The sequence below is a fragment of the Triturus cristatus genome, chromosome 3_1 (genome assembly GCF_964204655.1).
Source record: "Triturus cristatus chromosome 3_1, aTriCri1.1, whole genome shotgun sequence".
In the NCBI taxonomy this organism is placed as follows: domain Eukaryota; kingdom Metazoa; phylum Chordata; class Amphibia; order Caudata; family Salamandridae; genus Triturus; species Triturus cristatus.
In genome coordinates, this window is record NC_140583.1 from 145,313,663 (window position 1) to 145,338,728 (window position 25,066).

A 25,066-nucleotide genomic window follows, 5' to 3' on the forward strand; every position below is an offset into this window, starting at 1 on the left:
ACTTTCACGTCAAAAGAGCCCTGTGGGTCCCGCTGGGGTTGCGCATGCTCGAATTGTTTGCGATCTTGTCGTCCTCCCCGTCATACCGTTGATCAGACGATTCCTGAAAGGAACGAGGAGGACGAGGATCAGGAACCTGGTGCCCCTCTGGAGTTTTAATCTTAGAGCGATGCGTAAATCATATCTACGTTCAGAAGCGTCAGGTGGTGGTGAAACACCACAAGACCTAGGTTTCTATTGCTGCTTATTTTTTCTGAAGACTTTTTGGGAAAAAAGGGACGTCCCTCCTTTACAGGAGGGGGCTTGATCTGAGACAATTGTGAAGGTCTAACCCCCAAATTATTGCGCCCCCAAGGACGTATAAAGGTCAACAATAATAAATGGCAACTCTTGTTCCCGATCCAGGTCAGGCACCGGCGAAAGCCATTGAAGAACCATCAAAGCTGCTCCTTTACCTTTAACATTAGAAAGAATCATACCGGAGACAATAGGAAAATTGCCCAACAATTTCATCCCCAGATCTAGGACAGGACCTGGCCCATGTTCATCCTGTATATACTGAGACAAACACCGTCCCCCAGGTGTTGCGGTCAGTCAAAGGAGGATTGAGACAACTAGGCACACACAGAGTAAGGATCCTATGCTTCTCAACGGGACCCGTAAAGGGAAAAACAGCAACAATCTGTTCAATTTTCAGAGCTTTCCAAAATGGCAAGTCCTCACAATTCTGAGGACGCTTGCCCATTAGCGAATTAATCATAACTGGGCTAATCACAAGACCTCTACCGTGTGCAACCTGCACCGGAAGCCCAGCCCCAGGCGGAGCAATAAGAAAAGCACGGGCAACAAATTGGATCATGCGTCTATAAAAAAGAACAACCTGACCGTATAACAAACGAACCTCCACTAAATTTGCATTAAGATAATTCGGATGCGGAGGGAAAGTGGCCAATACATGCCAAGTGGCTCCATCAGTACTCAAGCGGCCCATATGAACAAAGAAAAGAGGGTGAGGTAGGGCGCTATTAAACCAAATCGGATGGTCCCAGGCCGAAAAAGGAACTTCAACAACCACATAAGGACGATAAGCACCCGGAACAGCTGCAAGTGTATAAGCATGGAAAGAATTATCATTCGCATCCTCAGCAGGAAACGTAACCCAGGAGTAAAACACCTTGAAACAGCAGGCAGGATCCACCTCAACTACAAAGACAACTGGAGACCCCAAATTGGGGACTCCAAGCTGTAACAAATGCTTAGTGAGGGCAGCGCAGCAATGAGACGGAATCTGCATCTGCTGCACGATCACAGAAAGAGAATAGAAACAAACGGTAGCACAAAACAGGTTAAAAACCTTTTCAATTTACATCTTAAAAACCTACAGCAATAGGGGAACCCTAAAAACTGAGGAGGCAAAGCCCTCCCACCACGGATGTGAGGGGATTGCAGACAAGCACAAGTGCTACTCAGGGGTCCCGTGAATAAGCACCAGACCAAACCTTGGCGGTGCCATGTTGCAGGGATTCTGCAGAGTCACAGGACAATGTGTGGGATTATGGGACATTAGTAGGCAGGGACTAAGTCATCATACCACCTGAATACCCATGAGCCCGGAACTGACTAACTATAGTGTCTCACTTGCCCCCCTACTCACTCACAGAGGCACAAGTGATTAGACACCCCAGAACACAACACTCCGACTCTCCCCAGAATCGGAGTTGCAGGACACATCTTTCCGCTCATACACTCATACTAGTCCATAATAAGCTCTGACTGAGGCATGAGGAAAGTTTAAAATGTTTTTTTAACTAACGTGCTCTATTTTGCAGTGTACGTGCCACAACAAGTAAGAAAATGCCTAACACAAATACGGTCAGCATAGCTAGTAGTCCGTAAATCATAAATGGAGATATCAATATATACGACAGTATAGCCTAACCTCCCTCCCCTTATACAGAAGCAAAATGAAAATATATACATATATATCAGAAGATCTCTAGGTGTTCGCAGCAGACCCCGTACTTCAGTATACACAGAATAAAGCTCTACATCCCAGAGGTTGTCACAATCTTTTCTCTGGAATGGTCCCTCTCCAAGTGTGTGTTACCTATCTGTGCATACCTATAGGACAGAAAGTACGTGTTCCTAAACAACAGCTGCAATTGCGTGCTTTGTCTATGTGCTAGGGCGTGAGCAGAACAGAATAACAATGAGCATTGTTGTACGACCTTGTCTACATGTTCAGACTAAATCCCAGGAAAAGGACAGAACACATACATAGTGGCGTAAAGCAAAATATATTTGTAATGTAACGTATGCAAAACAGAGGACAGTCTGCAACGTGCTCATGCTAACATAGGCAAAATGACAATGGGCATGCATGTGACATATGACAATTGGCTGCGCACTAAGTATTCCACCAGGGTGAGCTGGGCACCGAGCTAATCAATGCCTAGGAAGAGGTCAATCCGAGTGTGTACATCGTGCACCTAGGAATAGTAGGAGTATTCATGCCAATGGCTGTGCCAGTCGCCATGTGTCATGCAGGCGTATCCATGTGAGTCAGTGACCAAAGTGCTATGGTATGCGATTGTTGGCAGTTGTGCGCAGGGTGGACCAGTCAAAATCACCTCTCCACAGCTTGGGGGATAAAGAGTCCTTAAAGAGCATCCATGTGAGAGGGAACCTACTTGTTTTGTGCTGGGGGTCATAGAGCACATCCAGTGTGAGGGGAGCTCCATTTAGGTGGCCTTCTAAGATGATGTAGCTTCCTTTAGTGTCCACCCTCTGTGTACCCACAACAAAGGAGACCCCTGGAGCGATCCAGATAAGAACCCCGTGGACAAAGGTCGAAGTGGATGTGCCGTACACCTGCCCCTCCATTTTGTGTGAACCTTGTGTAGTTCTGAGGTGGTAAGATGTGTTTCCTGGAGCACTGCAATGTGTATGTGGCAGCATTTAAGGTGTGCATAGATGTGATCATGCAACGCATGGTCCAAGTAAGGACATAATATTGCAGGATAGCAGTGTCAAGTGTCGCCCCAGCCATGGATTTCAGTAGCAAGGTCAGCTGTGAAGGCTACGAGTACCCCACATTCACCCAACCAGCATGTAGTAGCTTCTGATGAGACCCACCCCCGTGTGGTCAGATGCTCCCATGTGGCATGCACATGAACACAAATCCATTATTGGGTATAACCAGAGCATTTTGGTAAACAGAAACAACAAACAATCAGGGTAACTAGTTCCCTACCAAGACAGATACTTTGTCAGAGCCTGTCCAAAAATGCCCAACTGTGAAACAATAAAAAGTGTAAGTGAAAACAAACTGTTAGTAAAGTCCACGAAGGAGCACTGGTAGGACGTGGCACTGCAGTGAAGATCCAGTATCAACATCAGAGTGAGAGTGTCAATATACACGGTCTCTGTGGTGTAGGCCCGTGTTAGATGGTATGCCATCCAGCCCCCAGTCAGTACTGCTTACTTTCGGGGGGAGGGAGGGTATAGTACCCAAAAGGAAGCATACCATGCCAGGTCGATCATCTCGGGGTTAGGAGGACCAGCCTTATACGTCATTTGTCGATCGTGGGGTGACTTTAGGGCCTGATAGACCCCAGCAGGCCCGACTCCCAACTCCAACAGGCTCAGAGCGCATAGGTGCATAGGAGTTCATGTCATGGAGAGAGGCCTCTGATTCGGCTCGGACCTGCTCTGCCACCGCTAGATCCTTAGTTGGTTTTGTCTCGAGGGATCTGTGTTTGCGCCGTCTGGATTTGGCACCAGACGTTCTCCGGCACTCAAGCCCTCGGATGGATTGTGAACCAGATCGTTAGAATGAAGCCAGGTCAATACATCTTCTGGTGAGTGGAATATGTGGGGCGTTTTGCCATTTGTCACTCTGAGTTTCGCTGGAAACAGAAGAGCATATTTAAATTCCAAGTCTATTTAAGACGTTGCTTAACTTTAGAGTAAGAGCCCTGTCGGCGCTTTACCTACATGGTAAAATCAGGATATGCCGTGATCGTTACTTTTTCATAGCGCCATGCTCTTAGTGAAACCGTTGCAGCAGCAGGTCATGATAATTGAGAAGACGAGCTATGATGGGTTGTGGAGGGGTGCCAGGGGGGGTAGCGGCAGCCCGGTGTCCAGTGCACCCATTCAATGGACAAGTATTTTGGCACCTTCTCTTCGAGAACTGTCTTCACCGGCCATCAAGGGGGAGCCCATCAAGCGGATATTATTGCATATTGATTGCCCCTCTGCATCTTCCACTCTGCGATGCAAATTAGCAACCTCCTCTTCCATGTGTCTCAGCCCTCCTGCAGGTCCTGCACTATCAGTCTCACCGTAGCCAAGGCAGATTCCGCTTCCTCCACTCTGTCCGCCAACTTGCGGTGATCCGCTTGTAACACATTTATGTCTAGGGAGACTGTAACTTCTGGTCTTTAGGTTTGGAGATAATTATGTTGTCTCCTCAGCGCCAGTGGTTTAGTGGCCTAGGGTTTTTCCATTATCATAAGCCAGTCCGGGCAATCCCAGGAAGGGCCAAGGAGCAACAAGTGTAGCAGATGTCTGGCAGTCACACCAGAGGGTACCCAGTCACAAGCCCGCTGGGCGGAGCGCATACTGGCTCGCCATGGGGGAAATAGGACGTACCCCTATTGAGGAGATCTGAATTAGGAAGGGCCAGGTGATCTACTTTCCAGGATGGGCTGTTGTGGATACAGGCAGTAGACGTAAGGTCCCAAAGCAGGAGGCAGGCCGCCTTGTGTCAGGGTTAGTCCAGGTGCTCCAGGATCATCCAAGGGAGTAGAGATAGGGCAGGGCACACGCCAGTATGTCATAGAGGTCACAGAGGGAGGGGTGCACGTTCCTCAAGCCTGATAAACTGATGGCACAGGTGCAGAAGTACTGGTTAAGTCACACAGTTCAGGCGGGGTCACCCATGTGCCGGGCCTCTCAGGAGAGTTAGGGGTCAAGGAGTCCGTGTGTGGGGCGGTTCTGCGTAATTCCAGTGGTTCCCTCCACATGATGCACTTTGACTTGGTGTGCCCTGCGTCCTTGCCAATCAAGTTCCCAGGGCCTGTGTTCTTTCCCAAAGCTGTACTTTTGAACCCACAATTGGCACATTTCTGGCCACAGGTAAGCCCCATGTAAAAGGTGCCATGGGTACCAAGGGCATTGTGACCAGGGAAGGCATCTAAGGGCTGCAGCATGCGGTCCAGGCACCGGCGGGTGCAGACAGGCTTGCTTTTGGCGTGCCCTTGGTGCACCCACTGCACAGCCATTGAGTAGTGTTGGGAAGGCGGGAGGGCTGGTCAACTGGGAGGCGGGAAAACGGCACTTGGAAGCGGTCGAGATGCAGGGAGCAAGCAGCAGTGAGGGGAGAAGGGCTGACACGCAGGAGAGGAAGGGGAATGAACCAGCTTGAAAGTAAAGGACAGAAGTAAAGCCCTTGTTGAAGTCACATCCTCAGAGCTTTGGACCCCCAGTAATAGGTCAACCTCCAAAATCAAAGCCTGTCTAATCAACTGTAAATCTCTTCCTAAGCACGCAGATAACATTTGGCTAGTACTTGATTCAAAGTCTTGGGATCTCATCTTCCTAGCGGAAACATGGATGAGAGAGAGCTCGAACCCCGACCGGGATGGTATTGCTTGGGTATCTATTCTAAGGTAGGGAATCTTCGGCTAGACTCCTCTATCAGATGAATAAAATACTTAACTTCGGTAACGCCTAATCTGACTAGATCTAGCCGCAGATTACTTACCGACCCATCCTTTCTTCCCACTCTGCGAATTGATTCTCCCGTTCCTTCCGATCCCTTCTATGCACCCTCATGCCTTTCATTGGTTGGGGAAAAAAGTAGAAGGAAGACAAACCAAACAACCATTATTAATGAATGTAAGCGACTTTCAAAAAGAGGTTTATTTATTGGCACGCGGTTTTCAAGGCAGTTTCTATATCTGGCTCTGCGTTTTAGAGCAGAAAGTAGTTGTGGAAGAAACTGGCGTCGGCACGTCGTGGGAGGGCTTATGTGGACTTTGATGATGTCACATCCGGTGGAAGATGTAGTTATGGAGTTGCTCGATATCCTTTACCGACGCTTAGAGGTACTGCTGTAGAAAGATTTCTGGATCCAGTCTGGCACCTCGGGATAAATTTGGGGTAAGGAATCTGCGACTAGATCTAGTCTCTACTATACAAGACATTACCAAAGGTAAGTAACTTATTCTTCAATACTAAATGTATTGATGAAGGAATGAATGAAGAACTTATGAAATAGACTAGAGCTGAAATGTGAACTCATCTACTCATGTGGGTTGCTAGATGCCGATGACTGGTTTGCAGACATGGTGGTTTATTTTGACATATTCCTTGTACCACAAAGATACTCACCTGGGTACTATTTAACAAAAATCTTCCATTAAGTGTAGAGTTTAATAGAACAGAAAGAACCCTCACTTGTCCAACATATCCCTTTCATTAAGCAGTGTGCTTGAAACCTACTACCTTTAGTCACAGAGAGGGGCAAATTTTAAAAAAAAAAAAATATTTGAAGACATACATTATTAGTTGTGAATGAACTATGCAAACTAAAAGGTGTTATGAGACTAGAACCGGTTCTTACAGAAAATGGTAGTAATCAATGTTTAAAGGCTGAATAAAATGTTTATGATATAATCAGAATATCATGAGGTCAGACGCTTTCATCCCCATGACAAAAATCTGGTTTGTTTGGATGGGTGGAAGAGGTCAGCTTGAAAGGCAACGTTTTCTGAGTGGTAGATTAGCGCACACATGATTTGGCCAGGCTTGTGACACATGTAGTTAGCAGGTGCCTGCAGGAGAAGTAAGATGGACGTTAGATCCCATTGGATGGCTAAACCACCTCTTCTACCCACTTCCCTGTTCTTGGTAAATATCGTATGATAGGGGTGAGGAGGTTTGTAACATATATAGCACTGGAGTTTCAGTGATCAATATGATAGTGGTGATAATCACATTTAGTTAGGTCAACAATTGTGGGTGCTGGTCTTTTTTGAAAGATAATTTTACATTGATGACTACACCCACAAAAGAGTTTATATGAAAGTAGGGTCTTCCGTAGTATTATTTAGTCTGCTCTGCCGAGTGGTCTCAGGGGGACTGGTCGCTGTAGTCTGTGAGGCGGAAGGATTATAGGGACAGCTTTGATGTAGTAGCAGTATAAATAATTACCTTATTTGCTGACTCATTGCTGCATCCTATGATCTGGGTATATGGATCCTGTTGGTGATATGAGATGTACCTCACTAAGGTGTAAATTGGAGGATTTTCATTGGTCCCCGCTGTAAAAGCAAAAGGTGGCTTTGGCAGAGCTTTGGTGCTCTTGTTGGCACTGGTTCGAAGTAGGGTTGTTCATGGGATACTCACCAGGCTGCAGGCGGATGTAGCATTGATAGAGGGTGAGATCTACATAGCGTAGGAAGGATGATTTTCAGGCTTGGAGAGTTTAATATTTTAAGATGAATTTGTGGTCAGATGCTGTAAAGTTGTCTTGGTTTGCTTGTATCACTATTTAGAGAATGCCATTGTGCCGCAAGTGTCCTGTATGGCTCAAGGGGGCATGGTAGTCTGAACGTATTGAACTTTAGAATGAGAATGGTTCATTTAGTGGCATCTTGAGGTAGTAGTTTTGCGTACCAAGTAGAAGCTTTAATGTAACCGTTTGTTACCATTACTTGAGCACTGTTGGCAAACAGTGGTACATACAAGGAAAAGTGTTAAAGATTAAAAAAATGTAGTCCTTAATATTTTTTTTTGCATTGCAGATTATCATCATTATTATTATTGTTATTATTACTGTTGTTAGAGGCCCGGCGCCGGTATATAAAGCCAATATGTTTTAGACATAATCTCTGCTCTGCAAAAAGTCTAATTGAGTTTTGTAAATCTCCGCTTGATGAATGTGCTTGTTATAACCTGTATACATTTTTTAAAAGTTTTTTTAAAACTGTTTTAATGTCTGAATATTATAAATGTTTTACTACCTATTAATCATGTATTTGTTGACCTGAGTCGAGGTCTAAATCAAATTTAATAAAAAATTCTTGATTCTTGTTGTTAGATGTTGTAGAAGTATTAATAGAACTACTGCTGACACCACCACTACTACATATTGCTATATACCCATAGAGTAGCTACATGCTTCACTGTTGACTACACATAGCAGCAATTGTTTATATGCTTTACATAAGTACATAGATTACAAATGAACCTGTTTATTACGGTTGCTTCATATTAATAGTAATGCTCTTAGGACAATGAGTATTTGTTGTATTACTGAGTTTGTAGTTACAATTCTTTATGCATGGTGGCATCCAGTGGCCGTGAATTTGTTCAGTATTTTTTTATAGGCGTGGGTAGCAAGTGCTGAAGTGAGGGGCCACAATGAGTGTATAATTCCCATCATAGAGGAGTAAGGCTATCGGAGATGAAAGGCTTGGAATTCAGAAGTGAGCTATTTGAAGGCCTAAATGCAGAACATTCATATGATCTGGTTCACTCAGCCTATTAACGGGTGATGTTGGCCCTTTTGCAGAGGTACTTATGGTTGTGATATATAGTTGAATCAGACGTCAGTACAGCTGTACTGCACCCTAGCACCTTCAATTTGTAAAGGCAATGTAACCTGGTTATAAGTGCAAGACCCACGGGTTTCCTCAGGGGTGTAAAATGTGCTGGTGATTCAGACATACCAACAATCAGACATTTGCAGTTCTGTCACTGTACTCCTATATTAATGTCAATCATCTGATTGATGCAGCATGTAACACTATTACTCTTTTTGCTCTTGTAGGAGACATCATGCAAGGAAAGATAAAAGTTCGCAAGAACAGGAAAGACCCACGTTCGCTCCTCATAACCCTGTCGCTAAACAACACGGTTCAGACGTACTGCCTTCAGTAGCAGAGCAATACAAATGAAAAGTCAAGGAAGATACAGTGAGATGCAATACAGAAGCCATTGAAGGTGTAGTACTGCCTTCAGTAGCAGAGCAATTCAAATGAAAAGTCAAGGAAGATACAGTGAGATGCAATACAGAAGCCATTGAAGGTGTAGTACTGCCTTCAGTAACAGAGCGATACAAGACCAAAGCCACTGAAAATGTAGTGAGATGCAAGACAGAAGCCACTGAAGACGTAGATCATGGATCGCCTCTTGTAACCCTGTGTGAATCAAGGATTTGTGAACTAAACGCCATTGGGAGACTTGCCCCCTCCTCCCCCCTGCTCTTGTCGGCCGCACTTGCAAATGTAACTGTATAGAATCCTTATAACTTTGCAGAAATGTTGATTCTCTGTGTTGTTTTTGTAACAAAACTAAATAAACAAACCCTTTAAAAAAGGGGCATTGGGAAACCAGAAGAGGCCCTTACCGGGGGCAGTAGCACTCAATATTGTTTTCACAGATTCTCGCAAAGACCAAATAAAAAGTTTGATATCATTGGAGTATATGTCTTACTTCTTTATTTGACAGAATACATGATACAATAGTGCCACAGTTCCAAGTGCTTTATTCAGTACTGTACAGTCTCAATATTCAGCACATTATCCGCGCTGTACCTGGGATTTGTTAAGCATCCTTGGGACACAGTTTTAAGTTACCAAAGATGTAGCTCCTTAGGAACATGAGACTAGTCAGCTCAGAAATGCCTTTTATTGAAACCAGACTGGTTCACTTGTTATGACTTAGTGTTCAAAGCTTCCACTTAGTCATGGACTGATAGAAAAAGTGCCCCCTGAGTGAGCAGAAGTGATACAGCTCTTTATAGAGCTGATGAAAGCTAAATTACCACCAATGTACCAGACTCTCTTCAGTGAACGCCAACTCCTTTATGTCTATTCCAGTGTCAACTGCGGTGTTGGGACGGAAAAGTCCCTTGCATGGTGATGTTTGTGTACCCCAGTCGTGAGTGTCATAGCTGCAATGGTTTCTGGATCCCTGATGTTGATATTTGTTGTCATGGCCGAACACGAATAATGTGTGTGTATCAGGCCAAAGGCCTGTCTCACTGATTGCAGTCTTGTTGGACTGCAAGGAGCGCCCAAAATACTACCCTCGTGATGTTGAAAGACCACTGCCTTTACCAGGAATTAAGTAGCAAGGTGGCAGTATACTCTGTTGCAATCAGTAGAAGTGAATAGGCCTTTTTACCTGTTTACTGGAGTGTGGCCTACAGGCTCACTCATGTAAAGTTCTACTGCTGTGTGCTTAGCCCATCCAGTATGCGGATCACTGACAAAAAAATCGAAGGTCAAAAAATCGACCTACAAAAATATCGGAGCAAAAATATCGATATCAAGATTATCGACATCCTATCTACAACATGGTAAGTCCAAAAATATTGAAAATAAAATATCGATGTCAAAAATATCGCCATTAACAAATATCGTTTTTTCTTTCGTTTAAAAAAATATGTAAAATAAACCAAATAATACTTATAAATAAAATAAACATAATTAAATATATTTTATAATGTTCAAAATTAATAATTAATATATATAATTTAATAAAACATTAATTAAACATATACATTTAATATATAATATATATACTTACTTAATAATTACTTTTAATAATTATTTTAATAACTTAGAAATTATTAAAAAATATTATAAATTACCAATACATCTATGCACATAAAACAATAACATGAATAAAAATTAAATAATTACGTATAACAAATTTAAAAAAAAAAAATTTAATTTGAATATTTTTAATTATTAATTTTATATTACATTAGCTAAAATAATACAAAAAATATTAAATATCAGAGAGAATAAAACTACTACTCCAACTCAAACAAAAACAACAGTAAGGAAAATGTTGGATAGCGTAGGGCTAAAAATTACTATTTCCACTCCAGGGAGTGTAACAGTAGGGAAAGTGTTGGATAGCGTAGGGGTAAAAATGACTATTCCAACTCCAAAGAGTGCAACAGTAGGGAAAGTGTTGGATAGCGTAGGGGTAAAAATTACTATTCCAACTCCAGAGAGTGCAACAGTAGGGAAAGTGTTGGATAGCGTAGGGGTAAAAATTACTATTCAAACTCCAGAGAGTGCAACAGTAGGTAAAGTGTTGGATAGCGTAGGGGTAAAAATTACTATTCCAACTCCAGAGAGTGCAACAGTAGGGAAAGTGTTGGATAGCGTAAGGGTAAAAATTACTATTCCCACTCCAGAGAGTGCAACAGTAGGGAAAGTGTTGGATACCGTAGGGGTAAAAATTACTATTTCCACTCCAGACAGTGCAACAGTAGGGAAAGTGTTGGATAGCGTAGGTGTTAAAATTACTATTCCAACTCCAGAGAGTGCAACAGTAGAGAAAGTGTTGGATAGCGTAGGGGTAAAAAGTACTATTCCCACTCCAGAGAGTGCAACAGTAAGGAAAGTGTTGGATAGCGTAGGGGTAAAAATAACTATTCCCACTCCAATGAGTGCAACAGTAGGGAAAGTGTTGGATAGCGTAGGGGTAAAAATTACTATTCCAACTCTAGAGAGTGCAACAGTAGGGAAAGTGTTGGATAGCGTAGGGATATAAATTACTATTCCCACTCAAGAGAGTGCAACAGTAGGGAAAGTGTTGGATAGCGTAGGGGTAAAAATTACTATTCCAACTCCAGAGAGTGCAACAGTAGGGAAAGTGTTGGATAGCGTAGGGGTAAAAATTACTATTCCAACTCCAGAGAGTGCAACAGTAGGGAAAGGTTGGATAGCGTAGAAGTTAAAAATAACATATTTATAAATAAAATTATTATTTTAAATAATTATTTATTTACTTATTAAATAACTCTACATTATTTACAAATACCAATAAATAATTATTACAAACACAACTACCAATGAATAATTAGCAATAAATTAATAATAAATACCAATAAATAATAATGAATAAACATTAATTGCAACATAAATATTGAACAATAAAATATTTTTCATAACAAAAAACATATTAATTATTAAAAAGTAATTACCTATTAAAATATTTTGAACAATTAAATGTTATACCCAAAAATAATTATTATTAAACATTAATTACCAATTAAAAAATATTGAACAAATAAATATTTTTATACCCAAAAATATTAATTATTAAACATTAATTACCAATTAATAATTACGTATTAATATATTCGAAATTTCGATAAATATTTAATCATATTTAATTACCAATTAATGATTAATAAGCAATACATTATTTTTCATAAATATATTATAATTTAAAATATTTACCAATTAATAATGTCCAATAAATTAATTATCAATACCCAACAACAAGGTGCCGATTCCGATCCGTTAAAAAAAATTAGCGTACGACTCGTATCCGTATTTTTTTCCATACGAATCGTACAAGTCCCGTACAAACGGCGAAGTACGATTCGTATGTGAAAAATACATACGAATCGCTTCGGGAAAAGTCTACGAGACGTAACCGGACAGTTTTACATACAAATCGTAAAACTGAAGTCCGAGCGCGCAAGTATGATCCGTACCGGCGTTCCGAATACACAAGCGTATGGAAAATGTCCCGTACGGAGCGAACTTTGTACGACCCCTACCCCGGGTACACTTGTGCCCGGGGTACGAGTCGTACAGCCCCCCCAGCCTCCCCGACCCGCGTATGTCTGCACCGTACCCCCACACCCGCGTATATCCGCACCGTACCCCCCACGTATGTCCGCACCGTACCCCCCCACCTGCGTATTTCCGCACCATACCCAACCCACCCGCGTATGTCCGCACCGTACCCCCCCCACCCACGTATGTCTGCACCGTACCCCAGGCGTACCCCAATTCTCGCGTATGTACGGACCGTACATACGCGAGGATTGGGGTACGCCTGGGGTACGGTGCGGACATATGCGGTTGGACGGTACGCCTGGGGTATGGTGCGGACATACGTGGGTGGGGGGTACTCCTGGGGTACGGTGCGGACATACGCGGGTGGGGGGGTACGCCTGGGGTACGGTGCGGACATACGTACCGTAAATACGCACTGTTGGCCTATGTACGGTGCGTACCCCAACAGCGCGTATGTACGCACCGTACATATACAATGTTGGGGTACGCACCATACATGATGACACGTACGATGTGGTTGATGGCGTGTACGTCGCATACCGGGGCCCCTTTTCGTCGTGCATCGCAGCGTACTTCGCTTTTCCGGCACTTTTTGGCTCCCGTAAAAAAAATTGCCGTTCGGAGTGCTATAGGTACGAATCGTACTTGCTGGTCCGTAAAATGCTGCCTGACTCCGTGCGGACGTCGCATACGCGTTGTCCAGGATCAGAATAGTAGGTATTTTTTATCCGTACGGTGTGTTTTTACGATTCGTACGGAAATGGTATTTCTGTACGAATCGTACTTGCTGGTTTGTAAGGTGGATTTCCCGGGTACGAGTCGTACAGAGAATACGCTCCGTACGACCATTCGTACCCGGGTTTTACAGGATCGGAATCGGCACCCAAATGTAATAATTACTTAATTAGATTTCAATTACTTCCAACACTACTCCCCTATAAACGCACGACACACTCCAATAATAAAATAATAAACTTAACATAATTATCAATTAATCAATTAATAAAAACTAATTACCAATTAATGCAAATTAATTACCAATTAATAATTAATTAACAATAACCTAATTATCAATACCAATAAATGAAAATAAATTATTACTTAATTACAATTAAATTACTTCCCACCCTATTCCACCATAAACCCACAACCCGCTACAGAACTTAAATGCAAAAATTTATTAAAATAATTAATAATTCCTAAATATTTATAATTAATTTCATATAATTAAATTACTTCCCACCCTATTCCCCTATAAACCCACAACCCGCTACGGTACTAAAACACAAAATTGACTTTAAAAAACATTATTAACATATAAAAATTGTATACATTTATTTTAAAACCAGTAGAACACTTAACAAAAAACATATAACACATACATATTAAATACATATTAAAATACATAACAATAATATAAATATCAATATTAGTAACATCGATATATTTGATTTCGATATTACTAACTTCGATATTACTAACATCGATATAAAAAAAATCGATATTACTTACCTCAGGGTCGATATTCTGTCCATAGATATTCTTAACATCGATATTCTGTCCCTTCGATATTGTCAACTCGATATTAGTGTAGGTAGATATTTAATTTTCGATATTTTGACTGCTCACCCCAGCATACGTGTGATTGCATGCATGTGCTGTGTGTATGTGTGCCTGTGAATGGTGAAATACATGGAAGACTCTGGGTTCCATTTTGGGAGATCCAGGACTGACTGGAGGAGCATGCAACGTTAGAGAATACCCCAGACAGATTTATGAATTGCTGTATTCTTGTGAGCCGAGTGTACCACAAACTGGAGGGAGGAGAGCCAGTCTCATCAGTACAATGCAAAGGGTGTTCTTTGATTCAGGGAAAGGTCACTAAAAGGGGACTGAACACATCTCGGGAAGTAGATGGGGCTGATAAGAGAATCATAAAGAGTGAGGCTGGTGCCCTGAGGTAACCATTTAATGCACATATCACTGTGACTGGCATTCATGTGTGAACCTCTAGTCACTCTCATGGCCTGTGTTGTGGAGCCTTCAGTCTTGAAGTCGCTCCTGCTGTGAAAGACTCCTTTCTGAAGGAAGGTCAGGGTGACGTAAAGACCATAAGGCCCAACTCCATTTTCTGCTGGCCGAGGCTCTATTTTTTTGTATTTTTGCAGAATAATCAACATGTCTACCCTTGTCGCATATGTCATCTGTCCTTATCTTGCCAAGAACCTGTGAAGTGTCAAGTCACTCACACATAGACAAGACACCAGATGCAACATAAGTCTGAAACACATATCTTGTTATCTCTATTTCAAGGTCAAACGAGAACAATAGCCAAAACAATGTAGTCTTATTTTTACCTTAATTGTTTGTAAAAATGCATCTTAGACTAGAATCTTGATGATACTGGGAATTCCATCTTAGATAAGTTACAGTATAAAAGCACTGACACTTGACCACTTCTCAGGAGCTGTCCCTCGCCCCATATTACTGCACAAAATACTGCCAGAGAAGATTTTGACTGCCAGAGATGCTGCCTAATCACATTTTTACTGAGAGCTGATATCATGCCTGAGTCCTGAAAGAGCTGATGCTACACGTGTTTACCTTTTGCAGGGAACACAGCCTCCCTGACTACTGAAAAATTACACCTCTTTGCTGTTAACTGGTATGTAGTGCGTTGATTCTCCCTATGGAACTCGAGTTGCAAGTATACTACTTCATGTTCTCTTAGCTTAGTCCGTGGAAGTGGGTTCTAGGGTGTTAGGTTTTTCAGATGACATTTTAATCATGATAGAAATGTTCATTTTCTTTGCGTTGTTCTCAACCTGCATTATGCTATTTAAATTGGAGTATGTGTGTTTATTTTAGATGCACTAAGCAAGAGTGTGCACCTATTGAAGTAAATCCACTTTTTTGTTAAAGTGTCTTTTTTTTAGTACAGTTTGTGTGTGTGGTACTGACAGAAAGAAAATAGGTTTAGTTCCATTCGCCACAGTGTGCATGGATCCCTGTTTCGGAACTGTTAGTAACCCAAAAGCATTGATGCCATTCCAACTATGTTTTGGGGGGTGGGGGGGGTTCTGCAGGGCACCAGAAGCCAGTTTTTCACATTCAAGTGTTGGTGTATTGAACTAAGTTCACTTGTGTCACCGTGGATGAGAAAGCAAACCTTGTAGAGCTGAGGCAGAGATTCAGTTTAGTAACATTGGCACCAACATGGTGCCTGGATGTTTGGGGCACCCTTGAGTAGTTTCTTCTTATCATACGTACACACACATGAACCATTAACCAACAGTCCTTAGTAACCATTTGTCAAGCTTGACTTTTAAAAGGTTATTTCCCATTCTATGCATTTTTGAATTATTTGAATCCATTCCACTTAAATTCGTTAATATGGCAGCCACTACCGTGATAGGAGCTAATTACAGTGAAAGCAGTAACATCATCTCTAGCTTTGAGGTGTCCCCGATGCGGGAGGGGGAGTTACTTTTCTAATAGCTGCTCACACAGCGTATACCTTCTGTGGCAGTCTACTCATGGGAGGAATTTGGGACCATAGACACTGCCTCTGTGCATTTTCAGACTAATAGGCTTTAACACAACCTGCAAATGATATGGCATACCAAGATATGGAAATCGCTTTGACTTACCAGTAACATCAGAACTGGTTTGCAGATCAGTAACCACATACGCACAGGAATGTCTACCTTGGATCCCTAAGCAATGAAGGGGCTACACACCCAGTTTTGGCTGGTTACACAACTGTTCCTCGTCCAGATACCCTGGCACTTGCTGAGTTGTTAGGGGTATTAACATAGAATCTTGACTATGTGTCTTACTCTATGGATGGTGCCACCTGAAGAGGAATGGAACACCTGCAGTCACACCAGTATACATGGCAGGCCTTTATTAGCAGTTTCCCCTGAGGTACTAAAACAAGCACAGAACAAGTGTGGAGCTGCACCAGCTCTGATCTAAGGAATGAAAGTAATGGGTAACTTTTCTACTGTTTCCTCGATCATCCTGAGTAACATTAAGGGAGAAAATCCGGTCATGGCAATATGCCAGAGACTGGAAGTAGTTCATTTCTGGATTGTGAACGGGAACTACCAAAAATAATCACAGAAGTTTACACCTCTGTGTGTAGTAAAACCTTGGATTCTTTAGCTGTTAAGCCTTGTTTAAAACCTAAAAGTGCCATTCAGGGTTCTGTTAATGTGAAATCTGCAACAGAATGCAGAAAGAAACAGAGGGTAGAGAGCAAAGACAGAATGGATTTCCTGCATCTTGGGAATCTTAAGGGTGGTTGTAATTTAAGGGACTGTAAGAAAATGTAAAGACCGGAACGCTATCAGTATTCTGGCATCTGCTCCCCAGTTTCTTTTCATGGCATTAATGGTAAACAAGCAGAGAAAAGAAGTGGATCCGAGGACCGAAGAGAGGAAGTGTATTGCAAAAAAGGCAAAACAGGACGAGAGGCTGAAGTCAGCGTGAAGAAGGTAGAGAAAGTATTGGACTCTAAAAATCCAGTTAAGGAGAAGAAAGTACCAGGACTTTCTAAAAAAATATGCCGTAACAACTACGGATTCTCTTAGAAAATAAGACTTGGGTGAGAGCATTTCTAGACATTGCAGCAGAAGTCACAATAGTACATCAAACACTACAGAGGTTTCGGGTAGCAAGTCCAACCTATGAATTCATACAGGTTGAAATTCCAGATGAGCATTTAAATCCACCTGATAGGGTTTATAATTTAGTAATACAGATTAACCTCTTCAATGCCTATGACGAGCTGGTCTCGTCATGGGCCGCGGTTGCGCTGTGCCCATGACGAGACCAGCTCGTCATAAACCCCGCCCGCTAATGAAAGCGCCGGCACAGGGCGGGGAAAGGGGCGGGCACTGAAGGGGTTAAAGAGGCTATACAGCATGTTATTAAAGCAGTCTTCTAGTCACATTTATCTGACGATTATAACATCATACTAGCTGAGGCCTCCAGTCTGTATTAGGGAAGCACACCAGGGGGAGAAAGTCCCCATGGCACCTGAAGATGTGGCCTAACGGCTATAGCGGTTGACCTCGAAGCTGGGAAACCGGGTTCTAGTCTCGGCAGGGACGTTCAACAGTCCGTGAATCTGGGCAAATCTTAAACTCCCCGTGCCTAACAAAATGAATGTGTCCATCTGTAACGCAACTGGTGCTCATGTAAAGCGCTCTGATACCTTCAGGTCAAGTTCAAGCTGTATAAAACTCTGAGGGGGAAAAAAAGATACCAGCAAAATTTAGACCAGTGAATGAGCTGTAAGAGAGGCTCCAGCCTTATGCAGAAATCAAGCGGGGTGGAATAACCATTGTAATATAGGGGCATAATTACGCCTTGCCTTTCACCACTGATCATGCCCCATTTTTCGTTCCAAACCAGACAGATCGTATAGGATAGTTTTAGACTATAGGAATTTAAATTCACATATGTGAACATATGTGTTGCAAAATGCACATAGCACAGGTTCAATGACGAACCTGGTGCAGAAAAAATGTGAAACAACCCTAGATATTTCTAATGGGTATTTCTGTCAGAAACTAGCACCTGAACGTGGGTATCTAACTGCCTTTAGTTTCCTAACTATGGTGGATAAAGTGATAACCCTTTTAACGTGCCAGGTTACTGGATTAATTTGAAAAACTTGAAGAGCGCCTAACTTATGGTGACCATTTCAGATCTGAGTTATCCAATGAGGGCAAGAGTTTGGCTTCCGATTTCCTTCAGTAGTGTGCTACTCTTGCTGCCTTCTAACACACTGAAGAAGTTGCATTCCCTGTTGGGATTCTTCAACTTTAAATGTTAACTTTGAATGTACACACTTGCCTTTTAATGCTGAGCAAGGGAAGCCCTTGTTTGACCTTATTTCTTCCATGTTTTCAGAAAAACAGTGGACGAGCAAACACACTGATATCTTGCGTGCTGTGCAAGCAGACATGCTAGAGACAAGCTATTTACAAACTAGGGACAGAAAAACTAACCTAGTTCTCTGAGTCATACCAAACCAATCTGACCTACAATGAAGGACTGACTGTCTCTATAGCATACAACTATCACTTGTATTACCCAGCTGAAGCATGTTTTGCTTCCATTGAAAAAGTTCTTTCAGCTGTGCAAACACCAAACACTCCCAGTCCGGGTTCTGTAGCAACCACAGCACCGAAACTGCCCTCATCGCCGTCACCGACGACATCAGGACCCTGCTTGACAACGGAGAAACCACGGCCCTCATCCTCCTGGACCTGTTAGCCGCCTTCAACACGGTCTGCCACCGCACACTAAGAACACGCCTCCACGACGCCGGAATCCAAGAGAAGGCCTTGGACTGGACCACCTTCTTCCTCTCCGGCAGAACTCAGAGCGTCTGCCTCCCCCCCTTCCACTCCAAAGCCACAGAGATCATCTGCGGCGTCCCCCAAGGCTCATCCCTCAGCCCAACGCTGTTCAATGTCTACATGGTACCACTCGCCACGGAGCACGACGACACGACCTCAACATCATCTCCTACGCCGACGACACCCAGCTGATCCTCTCCCTCACTAACGACCCCCACACCGCCAAAACCAACCTCCACAAAGGAATGCCGGCCATCGCCGACTGGATGGTCCTCATCCTCGGACCCACCCCCTCGGCCTGGGACGACTCCTGGTGGCCGCCGACTGCACTAGGAGCACCCCCTACACCTACCGACCACGCACGCAAGCTAGGGGTCATCCTCGGCTTCACCCTCTCCATGATAAAGCAGGTCAACGGCATCTCCTCCTCCTGCTTCAACACCCTCCGCATGCTTCGCAGGATCTTCAAGTGGATCCCCACCGAAACGAGAAGGGACGGTCACCCACCTCGCCACCAAGACATGGAACACCCTCCCCATCCGCCTGCGTCAGACTGAAGACCTCCTAACCTTCAGGAGACTTCTCAAGACCTGGCTCTTCGAACAGTAGCGGCGCCCCCCCCTCCCCCCAGCGCCTTGTGACCCTCACGGGTATGTAGTGCGCTTTATAAATACTATGATTGATTGATTGATTGATTTTGAAGGAGCACTCTCTGGCGCAGGTTAAACTCATGATTGTGGTTTCCTCCCATAACGGCACTAGAGGCAGCCACCAAGGCAAGGTTTCATAATGCTCGCAACCAATACCCGAGCTAGGTGTAGCAGGACGTCTTGTCTGTTGTGGCTGCGGGGGACGACCTGTCCCAGAATCCTGTGCCCTGCCGTGCCCTCCCTGGAGGAAGGAGCTTGCCTGCTTCAAACACGCTAAAAAGCGTGAGTCACCACCGCGGCTCGGGAAGCCTTGTCTGTTGTGGCTGCAGGTGGACTATCTGTCCCAGAATCCTGTGCCCTGCCGTGCTCTCCCTGGAGGGAGGAGTTTGCCTGCTTCAAACACGCTAAAAAGCACGAGTCACCACCGTGGCGAGGGCCGCCTTGTCTGTTGTGGCTGTGGGGGACTACCTGTCCCAGAATCCTGTGTCCTGCCGTGCCCTCTCTGGAGGGAGGAGCTTGCCTGCTTCAAACGCGCTACAAGCGCGAGTCCCCACTGCGGCGCGGGACGCCTTGTCTGTTGTGGCTGCGGGGGACTACCTGTCCCAAAATCCTGTGCTCTGCCGTGTCCTCCCTGGAGGGAGGAGCTTGCCTGCTTCAAACGCGCTAAGAAGCGCGAGTCACCACCGCGGGACGCGCCCAGGCCAAGGGCGGCCCGTCATCGCCAGGAAGACGCAGGGCAGGGCTAACCCTCTAACATATGCCAGAGATCACGATTGTCTGGAAGGACTGGAACAAACTCAAGGTACTGTTTCTAGTGTCTCAGGGCTAAGGAAGGTATTAGCACAAGGGGCTTTATTTCCAGAGTGTTAGTGTGTATACGGGTTAAAGCGCAACCATCAAGCACAAGAGTACGAACTAAAGCACAATATGGACTGTGGTGGGTATTGTTAGCTGTGAGGAATAACATAACGACCACAGCTGGTCCATCTTTGTAGTGTTGATTTCACGCTGTCATTAGCTTTGTGTATTATTTAATCATTCTCCGCCTTGTAAAACTGTCTGTACTTGTTGTTGAAGCATGGGTGAAAGGAAGGCAGTGGAAGTACCAGGAGGTGGAGAAACTGGGAAGAGAAAGAAACCAAAGAAATCGGCCAAACGTTCCAAGCATGCAACAAACAATTGTGTCATGAATCGCATTGATGCAATCATCAGCGATTGTCAGGTGATATTAACTACTCCCTTGGGTATTGGAAGTGGGACTCACACTGCAAACCTAACTGCTCATACAGACCGGCCACCATCCCCCAAGCCCGTAAAACTTATTCCAGACATGTTCAAAAAAGGATCGCAAAAAGTGTCCCCACCATTGAACAAGGGCACAGTATTGCCCACTGAGCAAATTGCCCCTTCCCCTGCGTACAACCGCACAAATCCACACAGTTAGTGAGTTGGAGTGTTGTAACAGATTTGCGCCTCTGACGGACATATCTGAGGACAATTTGCCCCCTTATCCGAGCATCCCCAAAGAGCATATAGGGACTGTCGGGTATAACAAAACTCCAACACCAGTAAAAATATGCAATATTTTTGCCCAGGTTATCCAACTGAGAATATAGGGTCCCAGTTAAATCTGTTCCTTGAACTTATTACCACTCTCAAGGCGTTGGTTGAGAAATTGACAGATACCCTCAAGTTGCCAACACACTGCAATGCATTGGATCCTAGTAGACCGGTACTGACTAGGAATCTTATAGTCAGTGCCTCCAACAAGACTACAATGGGTAGATCGGGCAAAAACATTGAGGAATGTCCTGTCTCTACAGCAGACTTCCAATCAATTACTAATGGTAGGTACCAGCGAAATTATGAAAGATCGAACCCCGAAACTAACCCAAACAACATCATCCAGAATAGTCTCAGGCAGCAGCAAAAGGTAACTGGCTGTTCGGCAAATCCATCCGTTATTTTGTCCAGAAATCTAGGTCCACCCATACACAAGGACCACCGATTCACAAATTCCTCGTTGGTAGGCCCCAGGGGTGCACAGTTGTTTTGACTAATGTACCTAGAACACCTTATATTTCCAATGGGGAAGATGAACAATCCTTGATAAATAAGAGCATCCATTGGTTATGCCACACGAGGAAGTGTAGATCTGTAATTAGAGAAGACATATTGAAAGCTAACAGATGTGTGACTCCAGGCCTTAATACAGATCATGTAGATCATGTATGCCTAATATTGAAATCTAAGAATCTTGCAGATAATTTGGTGTCATTCGATCTAAGAACATCCCATCTGATCCCATCTAACATCAGGATCAAATACAATCCTCCCGCACTTACTAGCAGCAATAGCCACCTCAAAACATTGTTAAGAAGTGAAATGGGCTCAACTGGCCAGAGCGTTGCTAACTTCCTGGGCTATTACAGTTTACGGTTCGCTGTCGGTCTTGTGTCTTGTGTAGGTCTCAGCGCTCAGGTGCTGGCAGCTCATTATAGTTTACCTCGCTGCGCGGTGAGGCTGTTTGCTTTTAAAATTCCCGTTTCTCATTTTTGTTCGTTTTTGTTTTCTTGACCCTGCTTTTAAAATAGAGGTATTTACTGGGCTCTCCCCTCACCTGCACACTAATTGTGAAGCACCGCTGCTCGAGCGGACCCGGTTCTGGGGTGGTCGGGGGTCGCCCGAGTTGGTTGAACGGCCGCCATTTTGGGAAGCGCATTGACGCTCTTTGAGCGCCATCTGGAGTGTCCTGGTGGTGCGCTTTGACCCTCACCTGGAGGCACTATTTAAGGCGGTCCTCTAGTGTCAGACCTGATAGGTCTCAGCGCTTAGGTGCTGGCAGCTCATTATAGTTTACTGCGCTGCGCGGTGAGGCTGTCTGCTTTTAAAATTCCCGATTCTCATTTTTGTTCGTTTTTGTTTTCTTGTTTTCTTGACCCTGCTTTTAAAATAGAGGTATTTACTGGGCTCTCCCCTCACCTGCACACTAATTGTGAAGCACCGCTGCTTGAGCGGACCCGGTTCTGGGGTGGTCGGGGGTCTCCCGAGTTGGTTGAATGGCCGCCATTTTGGGAAGGGCATTGACGCTCTTTGAGCGCCATTTGGAGTGTCCTGGTGGTGCGCTTTGACCCTCACCTGGAGGCACTATTTAAACCAGTCCCCAGAGCGTAGCGGGATCGCGTAGCGGGTCGGCCTTCGCTTTGCCAGAGTCCTGCCCGTCTGCGTCCGTCAGCGTCTCGGAGGCGGCGGAGCGGCGGTAGGCTCTGGTGGTATTCTGTCCTTGGGCAAGATGATTTGTTATTCTGCTAGGGAACTTTTCACATTGCGAAAATGTTCCTGTACATGCCGATCCGTGTTCCCGGGACGTTATAGGGGTAAACGGTTTTGCCCGGGGTGTGGTTGGGTGCCTAATTATGCCCCCGTTTCCTCACAAGGGAGAGATGAGGATCGAGTGAGACATCTTTTCCTATTGCTCAATACTAGATCGGTAGGCAAGCATGCTCTGGAGATCTTTGATCTCCTTGTGAAAGAAAAACCACTCTGCCTGCTGCTGACCGAAACCTGGTTGGGGGAGCTGTCTAATCCGGACATCATGGCAGCGATTCCCCCCGATTATAACATCTTCCGGCAAGATAGAGCCAAAGGCAGGGGTGGGGGGGTAGCGGTGGTAGTGAACAAAGCAGTTTCCTGCTCTATTCTTCCTCTTAACGCCATCGCAGGATCTGAATCCCTTGCTTTTACCATCAGACTGTCCCCGCAGCAAGCCCTGAAAGGGCTGTTGGTGTATAGATCCCCTGGCCCAGTTGGATCCTTTTTCGACGATCTCCAGGCCGCCACTGCTGAGCTGGTCTTGAGTGCGCAGCACTTTCTTCTGGCAGGAGACTTTAACTTCCATATGGATGTCGCCGGTGATTCGGATGCCAATCAACTGCAGGATATCACGGCTTCTCTGGGCCTTGCCCCTTTTCTCACAGGTCCTACTCATGATAAAGGACACACCTTGGACCAGGTCTGCGTCCGTCAGCGTCTCGGAGGCGGCGGAGCGGCGGTAGGCTCTGGTGGTATTCTGTTCTTGGGCAAGATGATTTGTTATTCTGCTAGGGAACTTTTCACATTGCGAAAATGTTCCTGTACATGCCGATCCGTGTTCCCGGGACGTTATAGGGGTAAACGGTTTTGCCCGGGGTGTGGTTGGGTGCCTAATTATGCCCCCGTTTCCTCACAAGGGAGAGATGAGGATCGAGTGAGACATCTTTTCCTATTGCTCAATACTAGATCGGTAGGCAAGCATGCTCTGGAGATCTTTGATCTCCTTGTGAAAGAAAAACCACTCTGCCTGCTGCTGACCGAAACCTGGTTGGGGGAGCTGTCTAATCCGGACATCATGGCAGCGATTCCCCCCGATTATAACATCTTCCGGCAAGATAGAGCCAAAGGCAGGGGTGGGGGGGTAGCGGTGGTAGTGAACAAAGCAGTTTCCTGCTCTATTCTTCCTCTTAACGCCATCGCAGGATCTGAATCCCTTGCTTTTACCATCAGACTGTCCCCGCAGCAAGCCCTGAAAGGGCTGTTGGTGTATAGATCCCCTGGCCCAGTTGGATCCTTTTTCGACGATCTCCAGGCCGCCACTGCTGAGCTGGTCTTGAGTGCGCAGCACTCTCTTCTGGCAGGAGACTTTAACTTCCATATGGATGTCGCCGGTGATTCGGATGCCAATAAACTGCAGGATATCACGGCTTCTCTGGGCCTTGCCCCTTTTCTCACAGGTCCTACTCATGATAAAGGACACACCTTGGACCAGGTCTTCTCTTCAATCCCTCTCTTTGATATCGAGCTCCTTCCGGTGCTTTGGACTGACCATAGGCTGGCCAGATTCTCGATATTAGCCAGCAAGAAACCCCCTTGTAGTGGGCCGAGACAGTATGGCACGGCGCGGAGGGCTCTGCATAGAGTTACACCTGAGATGTTAAGTCAGGCGGCGGAGGACCATCCGTGCCCTATATCAGGCAACTTGGAGCAGGACGTTGAGTCCCTACAGGGGTGGTTGACGGAGAGGTTGGATGATCTTGCCCCAGTTATGGCCCGAGAAATATGATTAAGAGGGTCTCGGCCCCCTGGTTCACTGAGGCACTGCTGGCCACTCGTCGCCAATGTAAGGTGGCAGAAAGGGCGTGGCGCCTCCATTATGATCTAGAGGCCAGAGCGGCCTATAGGTCAAGGGTTAAAGCCTACCACTGTGACATTCTCCGTGAAAAAAAGGTTTTCTTGGCCAGGAGGATTGAGGCTGCCTCAAACTCATGCAAGGAGATCTTTGCGGTAGTTAGGGAGTTTATGGCCCCCAGATCCAACCTGCCCCAAGGGTTTCCATCTGAGTTGTGGGTCTGTAACCTGGCCAGATTTTTCACGGATAAGA

The 25,066-nt window shown here is 44.8% G+C and overlaps 1 protein-coding gene across 1 annotated transcript in view; it reads left to right on the forward strand.

Moving 5' to 3' along the window:
* PRMT3 (protein arginine methyltransferase 3) overlaps nucleotides 1-9,494 on the forward strand; it is an 881,955-nt gene extending 872,461 nt beyond the window's left edge. The window contains exon 16 of the mRNA XM_085643603.1: nucleotides 8,843-9,494. Coding sequence (XP_085499729.1) covers nucleotides 8,843-8,952 — 110 coding nt within the window. The 3' untranslated portion in view covers nucleotides 8,953-9,494. The remainder of the gene's footprint in view (nucleotides 1-8,842) is intronic.
* The last annotated feature ends 15,572 nt before the right edge of the window (nucleotides 9,495-25,066 follow it).